Below are 9,114 nucleotides of genomic sequence, written 5' to 3'. Positions count from 1 at the left end.
GGGGGGGGGGGGGGGGGGGAGAAGGGACAGAGCGTGGTCCATCCCTGCCACTAGGATGAGAAGTGGCAGAGGCACTGTGGCCCTGCAGCCGCCTCTACACAGCTGCTTCAGAGCTCCTGGCCTGCAGACTATAGGGGGACCAAGCGACCATTCAGAGGGTAATCGCTTTTGCTTTAACCTGCTTGGATTTGGATTGCTATCTTGGGTGGAGGTCTTGGGGTATGTGACCAGTGAGCCAGAGCTTGTGGGAGCTGCAGAGATAGCACCAAACTAATAGCTCCGGCAGCTGAGAAAACCCCAGTGATTTGGGATAAAGTTCTCCTTTCTGGAAGCAGAGTTCTACTGTGCCAAAAAGCTCAAAAGTCAAGTAATGAGTGGCATCATGATCAAGCAAAGGAAGCAAAGCAAGCACAGCAATGAAGTCTCAGATTCCTTTTTGGGGGACAAAAAGGATCAAAGCATGGAATGAGAGGAAGACAGTGAAGTCAGAACTCCTGCACCAAAAGTTTCTAAGAAAAATATGAACTGGTTAAAGGCCATGGAGGAGCTCAAGAAGGATTTTGACAATCAAATAAGGGAAGTGGAGGAAAAATTGGGAAGAGAAATGAGAATGACGCAAGAAAATCATGAAAAGAGAGTCAACAACCTAACTGAAGAAAATAACACTTTAAAAAATAGACTAACTCAAATGGCAAAAGAGGCCCAAAAAGGCAATAAGGAGAAGAATGCCTTAGAAAGCCGAATTTGCCAGATGGAAAAAGAATTTCAAAAGCTCACTGAATTCCTTCAGAATTACATTGAAGTAAATGGAAGCTAATGACTTCATGAGAAATTAAGATATTATCAAACAGATTCAAACAAATGAAAAAAAAATAGAAGGCAATGTGAAATATCTCATCAGGAAAACCACTGACCTGGAAAATAGATCCAGAGAGATAATTTTAAAATTATTGTACTACCTAAAAGCCATGATCAAAAAAAGAACCTAGGAATCATCCTTCAAGAAATTTTCATGGGAAACTACCCTGATGTTTTAGAACCAGAGGGCAAAATAGAGGTTGAAAGAATCCACCGATCACCCTGAAAAATATTCCAAAAAGAAAACTCCTAGGAATATTATAGCCAGGTTCTGGAGTTCCCAGATCAAGGAGAAAATCTTAAAAGCAGCCAGGAAGAAACAATTTGAATATTGTGGAAACACAATTAGGATAACCCAGGATCTGGCAGCTTTTACACTGAGGTATCAAAGGGCCTGGAATATGATATTTTGGAGGTCAAAAGAACTGGGATTAAAACCAAGAATCACCTGTGCAGCAAAATTGAGTATCATGTTTCAGGGGAAAATATGGTCATTCAGTGGAATAGAGGACTTTCAAGCATTCTTGATGAAAAAACCAGAGTTGAATAGAAAATCTGACATTCAGATACAAGAAGCATGAGAAGGGATAGAAATCATAAGGAACTTATCAAAGTTGAACTACCTACAACAATAATTGTAACTTATGAAACTTTTCTCACTGTGAGAATAGTTGAAGGGAATAGAAATGTATACATACATATATATGTCTATTTAGGAGGGTATATGGGCATATGAATACATATGTGAGTGTGTGCATATATGTCTACAGGTATACACAGACAGAGGGCACAGGACCAATTGAATGGGAAGGGATGATACTTAAAAGGTGAAATTAAGAAGTGAGAGAGAAATATAAGAAGAGGAGATGGGGAGAGATAGAATGGGGTAAATTATCCCATGTAAAATAGGCAAGGGAAAACTGTTACAATGGAGTGGAAGAACAGGGAGGCAAAAGGGAATGGGTCAACCTTACTCTCATTGAATTTGGCTTAAGGAGGGAATAACATACACATTAAATTGGCTATCTTACCCTACAGGAAAGTAGGGGAGAAGGGGATAAGAGGGGAGATGACAGAAGGGATTGTAGATTGGGGGAGGGGGGGTAGTTAGAAGCACACACTTTTGAAAAGGGACAGGGGCAAAGCAGAAAATAGTAAAAGTGGGGGGCAGGATATGATGGAGGGAAATATAGTTAGTTTTTCACAATATATCCTCTATAGAAATGTTTTGCATAGCTACACATGTACAACCTATATTGAATTGCTTATCTTCCCAGTAAGGGTGGGTGACGAGAGAAGAAGGGAAAGAATCTGGAATTCAAAGTTTAAAATCAAATGTTTAAAAAAATTATTATTATTTTTATATGCACTGGGAAATAAGATTATATAGGCACTGGGGTATGGAGATCCATCTTGCCTTACCAGAAAGTCGGAGGGAGCTGAGGGAGGATATAGGAGAGTGCAGACTGGGGGAGGGGGTATTCAGTGGGATTGTTGTTTTGGGGTGGTGGGTAGGGGAAAGACAGGGAGAAAATGTGTAACTCAAATTCTTGTGGAAATGAATGTTGTAAACTAAAAATATACATAAAATTAAAAAAACCAATTACATCTTTATTTCATTATAATTGGCTTCTTCTGTTGAAAAAAAAAAAAAGATCATACAGCAGGAGATGAAGCCAAGATGGTGGAGTAAAGGAAGCACTAAAGTTCAGCTCTTCCAATATTCCCCTCCAAACAACTTTAAAATTACACCTCAAATTGAATTGTGGAGCAGCACAACCCCCCAAAAAGTTGAGGTGAGCTATTTTTCCAGTCTAAGAAAACTTAGGGGACCAGAAGAAATCTGTGACACTGGTCTCCATCCCCTGGTCTGAGCTGCATATAGAAGCAACACCAGTTGTAGCCTTGAAGATGGCTGTGAGAGCAGCAACAGCAGTATTAGGAACTCTCAGTCTAGAGATAGTCAGGGAATTGGGCAACTGATCAGAAAGAGATTTGAGAGAATGCCTGTATTAGCAATGGGCACAGGACCAGGCACTATTTGGCTAATCCACTGCCCATAACCACTTCCAGATCATAGGCTTAAGGCAGAGAACTTAGGTCTTCCTGACTCCAGGTTTGGTGCTCTAACCATTGCACAATCTATTGAATTCTGTCAAATATTTCTAAAATTAATTCTAATACTATATAATCTATTTGAAAAAATAGATAAAGAAGGAATCTTACAAATTTCTTCTATGACATAAATACAATTTTAATACCTAAACCCGGGAGAGCAAAAATAGTGAAAGAAAAGTACAGACAGTATTTCCCTGATGAATACTGATGCAAAAATTTTAAATAAAATACTAGCAAGGAGACTATAGCAAAATATCAAAAGATATACTGGTACATGACCAGGTAGAATTTATACCAGCAATGCAGAGTTGGTTCATTATTAGGAAAACTATAACCATGTCTAACCATATCAATAATAAAAACAATAATCAATGAAAAAAATGTGAAGGAAGGTGGCCTAGAAGTACCAAAGTACTTTGTATACTACAAAGAGGTAATCATCAAAATGATATGTTACTTACTGGCTAAGAAACAGAGTGGTAGGTCACTGAAACAGGTCAGGCACATAATATACAGAAGTAAATGACCATAATAATCTAGTGCTTGATAAATTCCAAAATCCAAGCTTGTGTGGTAAAAACTCACTATCTGACAAAAACTGTTTGGGGAAACTTGGAAAACAGTCTGGCAGAAACTAGGCACCAACCAACATCTCACATCATATATCAAGATAACGTTAAAAGAGGCACATGCCTTAAACATAAGGGCTGATATTATAAGCAAATCAAGGAAGCATGGAAAAATTACCTGTAAGATCTATGAATAAGGGAAGAATTTCTGACCAAAACAAGAGATAAAGAAGATCACCAAACTATAATAAATAATTTTGATTACATGAAATTAAAAAGTCTTTGTACAAACAAAACTAATGTAACCAAAATGAGAAGGAAAACAAGAATGGGGGGAGGGGTGGGAAGAGGGAGAGAAGAGGGCAAGGGGGTTTTCAGCAAGTTTCTATGATAAAAAAGGCCTCATTTTTCAAATATATAGGGAACTAAACCAAATTTATAATAATAGGAGCCATTCCCAAATTGACAAATGGTCAAAGTGTATGAACAAGCAGTTTTCAAAAAAAGAAATCAAAGCTATCAATAATTATATGGAAAAATGTTTTAAGTCACTAATTATTAAAGAAACACAATTAAATTAGAGAAATACAAATTAAATGCAAATAAAAATTAAAACAACTCTAAAGTACTACCTCACACCTATCAGAAAGGCTAACATGACAGAAAAGGAAAATGATATGCCAGAGGCGCTGTAGAAAAATAGGTACATTAGTGGTGTAGTGAAGTTTTAAACTGGTCCAACCATTCTGGAGAACATTTGGAACTATGCCCAAAGAACTATAAAACTATGCCTACCTTCTGACTCAGCAATACCACTACTAAGTCCATATCTCAAAGAGATCAAAGAAAAAATGTTTTAAAAATATTTTAAAATATTTAGAGTAGCTTTTTTTTTTCTTTTTGGAGGGCAATTGGGGTTAAGTGACCTGCCCAAGGTCACATGGCTAGTTTTTGTGTTAAGTGTCTGAGGCTGGATCTGAACCCAGGTCCTCCTGACTCCACAGCCAGTGCTCTCTCTATTCACTGAGCCACCTAGCCACCCCCGAGTAGCTCTTTTTGTGTCCGTAAAGAGTTGGAAAAGAGAGGACGCACATCAGTTGGGAAATGGCTGACCAAGTTGTGGTATGTGATTGTGATGGAATATTACTGTGTCAAAAGAAATGACGAACAGAACCTTTTCAAAAAAACCTGGGGAGACAAATGAAGGGAGCAGAACCAAAACAACATTGTACACAGTAACAGCAATACTGTACTGATGACCAGCTGTAAGAGATTTAGCTATTCTAATCAATATAATAATCTATGACCGTTTCAAAAGATTCATGGTGAAAAACGCCATCCATCTCAAGATAGAGAACTGATTAACTCTGCATGTAGACTGAAGCATATTTTTTTCACTTCCCTTATTTTTCTTGCAAAATGATTAATACATGAATGTTCTGCATTACTTCACATGTATAATGGCTTTATTTCTTGCCTTCTCAATGGAATGGAGGGGAACCAGAGGAAAGAATGTGGAATTCAAAATTTAAATTTAAAAAAAATGTAATTTTTTAAAGAAGACTATAAACTATAGGAATTAATGAACTTTTTAAAAAAAGATTTCTGTTGTTTTAGTCATTTCAGTCATGTCTTACTCTTTGTGATACTATTTGGGGTTTTCTTGGAAAAGATACTGAAACAGTTTACCATTCCTTTCTCCAGTTCATTGTATAGATGAAAAAACTGAGGGAAAAAAAGTGACTTGCCCAGAGTCACACAGCTAGTTAAGTATCTGAGGTTAGATTTGAACTCAATTTGAACTTCCTAACTCAGATCTTCCTGACTCCATGCTGGGAACTCTTTTTACTATGCCACCCTTTTAAAATTATAGGCAGCATCTATATAAAACTGAGAGCAAACATTATCTGTAATGGAGATAAACTAGAAGCCTACTGAGTAAGATAAAGGGTGATGTTCATTATCACTGTTATTATTCAATATTATTCTAGAGATGCTAGCTCTAGTAATAAGACAAGAAAAAGTAACTTAAGGAATAAGTATAAGCAACAAGGAAACAAAATTATCATTCTTTGCAGATGATATGAAGGCACCTTAGAGAATCCTATAGAATCAACTAAAGAAACTAGACAAAACAATGAACAACTTTAGCAAAGTTGCAGAATATAAAATAAACCCCACATAAATCATCAGCATTTCTTTATATTACCAACAAAACACAGCAAAAAGAGAAAGAGAAATTCCATTTAAAACAACTGCAGACAATATAAAATACTTGGGACACACCCAGAAGCTGTATGAACACAATTACAAAACATTTTTTACATAGATAAAGACAGATCAAACAACTGGAAAAATATTAATTGTTCATGGGTAGGCTGAGTCAATATAATAAAAATGACAATTCTACCTAAAGTAATTTACTTATTCAGTGTCATATCACTCAAACTACCAAAGAATTATTTTACAGAGCTAGAATAAATAGTAACAAAATTCATCTGGAAGAACAAAAAGTCAAGAGGAATTCTTGGGGAAAAAAAGTGATATTCAAGTTAGTTGCAGCACATAAACATAATGGAATACTGTGCCATATGAAATGCCATATGAAATGAAATATAAAATGTATCATAGATAGGCAAGTGTGCAATGGGTAGTGCTTAGAACGCAGAGGAAGCCAAGTTCAAATCCCACTTCAGACACTAGCAGTGTGATCATAGGTAAGTCACTTCATCTCTCTGTGCCTCGGTTTCCTCACCTGTAAAATAAGGATAGTAACAGCACTGACCTCACAGGTCATTATGTAAGAATCGAAGAGGTAACATGTAAAAATGCTTCACATACCATAAAGTGCTATATGAATGCTAGTTATAATTTATTTAAGATTAAGAAATATGGAAAGGCATATAAAGGGATTCAGAAAAAAAAGGAGAATAAAACTATATGCTGACGATAATTCCATAAACAAAAAAAGGAAGATGTTTTTACAAGGGGCAAAGAAATATGATGTTTCTGTTATCTTGCTAGTTTATATGCTAAAAAAAACTAGCCTAAAAAAAAGACTTTACAGTTAACAAGGATATTTTCTATTTATTTAAAGGTTTTATTTTTTAAACAAAAAAATACAAATAAAAAATTTAAATGTATAAAGTATTCCTTTGAAGTCATAATTTGAAAGAAAACGGTGATTTCTATTAACTTTTCAACTCAGTGAGGAGAATGTGTCAAGGCATTTGTCAATTCAATTGAACTAAATGGTCATTTATTAAAGGCCTATTATATGTTCCAGACTTTGTACTTTGACAGAAAGAAAAAAATAAAAACAGATCCTGCCTTCAAGGAGCTTACTTCCAATAAAGAAATAACACAGACATAGAAAAACAAATAGAAAGGAACTACAAAGCAATTCTAGGGGTTAGAAGGCATGGTAACAATTGGGGAGTAAAAGAAATGTCTTGTGTAGGAAGTGGTGCTTTATGTGAACTTTCAATGGTACCAATATGGAAGAATGCAAGAATCAATAAAGGACTGAGAGACAAAATGAACCTAAGAAAAATTTGGTCCTCACCAAGCATTCATCAAAAGTAATAGCTAGAATCTAATGCAAAGTTTGCCTTCTATACCTATTCTATTTTCAGCTTACAGAACTATGTACTAAAAAACTTGAAAGACTTTATTTAGAAAGAATCCTCCAAAGTTGGATACTGGGACTAATCCCAAGGAGAGAAAAAAAGGAACATTTCTGTCCACTTATTTAAAAAAAAATGGAACTCCATCTTACAAAGATTTAAAAGACTCCAGGGAACAAATAAAAAGAAACAGAACTAGCCTGTAAAAGAGAACACCAGGTACTCTAAACATGATCTTACATTTAAATGTGATACTATAACCACTCTCTTTATGAATCTTGAAAGTTAAGAGACCTAGGTTTCAGAACCAGTTCTACCACTGATTAGTTGTGATAACTTGGATAAATCATTCAACTTGTTTAAACTTCAATTTCCTTTTCAGTAAAATTATGGGGTTGGGTTAAATGATCTCTAATGGTGACAATTATTAATTAAATCAATCAATTAATAATTAAATTTGAATCTAAAATATTGTTTAATATTTTAATTCTACTAAATTATTTATTTATAATTTTTAATTTATTTAAATTCTATTTATATTTTAAAGTTCACTTGGCCAACTAGTTATCCTTCCAAAATTTTCCTTTTTATATACAAGTTGAGTTTCATTTGAAAAATGCCATTCGGGGGTGGCTAGGTGGCGCAGTAAAGAGAGCACTGGTCCTGGAGTCAGGAGAACCCGAGTTCAAATCTGCCCTCAGACACTTAACACATACTAACCATGTGACTTTGGGCAAGTCACTTAACCCCAATTGCCCTGCCTTCCCCCCTCCCAAAAGCAAAAAAACAAAGGAAGGAAGGAAGGAAGGGAGGAAGGGAGGGAGGAAGGGAGGGAGGGAGGGAGGGAGGGAGGGAGGGAGAGAGGGAGGGAGAGGGAGAGAGGGGGAGAGAGAGAAAGAAATAGAGAAAGAGAGAGAAAGAAAAAGAAAGAAAGAAAGAAAGAGAAAGAAAGAAAGAAAGATGCCATTTTACCTATTTGTTACCACAAGATTTGCCTTTTTGCACCCAGGAATGGCACAGTGGTACTGGTAGGTTTCACCATCCAGCTTTTTTATGTGATTCTGAAAAAGAAAAAAAGACTCAAACACTGGAAGCACATGTTTATAGTCATCTCCAATACTGAAAAGTAGATTCACTCATTATAGTGGGAGTTCTAGATTTGAAACATTGATTCCTACAAATAGAATATGAATTTCTAATAATGGCATAGGAAGCTAGAAAAAAATTCCTCCCATGCTCTTCTCCAATCAATTTTACTTATTGCCTATACAAATAAATATTACTAAGAGTTTACTATCAATTAAAATACATTTTGTTTAGCTTTAATAAATTATAAAACTGTTTTTAAAGGGTTAATTAAACCCAAATTACACAATACCAAAAGGAAGCACTACAGCATTATATTTACAAACAACAGGGAAAGGGCTGTATATGGAGATATTTTCCCCCTGTAATGCAAAAAAGGCAGTATATATTATTACTTTAATATAACTATAAAATAACAGATACATTTGCAGATTATACATAGGCAGGATTATTACCTGTTCAGTTTTATTTCAGATGAAAAGTACAATGACAATATTAATGAGAACACAGAATTTCTACTATTTTAAAACAGTTATCATAATTTTTTTCCTAAAAACAAATATAAACATAAGACAATCCAGATAGAAACAATACTCTAGAAACATATTCTATTAGACTCAAAGTCACTGTTATATGTAGTATGTGCACAGTCACATTAAAAACTGACAAACTGGTCATTTCAATAGTCAAGTTACCACTGAGGTTATTAATCAGTAGTTCCATGTGTATTATGAAAATAATGTGAGGTAACTGATTTCAAAATACAGAGAATTTGTACTTAACTAGCAAATAACAGTTTAACAATTTGTACACAAGTAGCACAAGTTAAATATCATAGAAACACATTATATAAACAG

General features: G+C 35.2%; 1 protein-coding gene across 2 annotated transcripts in view; it reads right to left on the bottom strand.

Moving 5' to 3' along the window:
* VPS13C (vacuolar protein sorting 13 homolog C) overlaps positions 1–9,114 on the bottom strand; it is a 203,366-nt gene that overhangs the window by 5,879 nt on the left and 188,373 nt on the right. For both annotated transcript variants that reach the window (XM_069098385.1, XM_069098383.1), the window contains one exon: positions 8,144–8,232. In XM_069098385.1, coding sequence (XP_068954486.1) covers positions 8,144–8,232 — 89 coding nt within the window. The remainder of the gene's footprint in view (positions 1–8,143; positions 8,233–9,114) is intronic.

The sequence above is a fragment of the Petaurus breviceps genome, unplaced genomic scaffold (assembly GCF_028583685.1).
Source record: "Petaurus breviceps papuanus isolate PSGF00001 unplaced genomic scaffold, PetGlider_PUasm1.0 37, whole genome shotgun sequence".
NCBI lineage: Eukaryota > Metazoa > Chordata > Mammalia > Diprotodontia > Petauridae > Petaurus > Petaurus breviceps.
The sequence above is the reverse complement of the archived record's forward strand: the minus strand, read 5'-3'. Positions and strand labels throughout refer to the sequence as shown.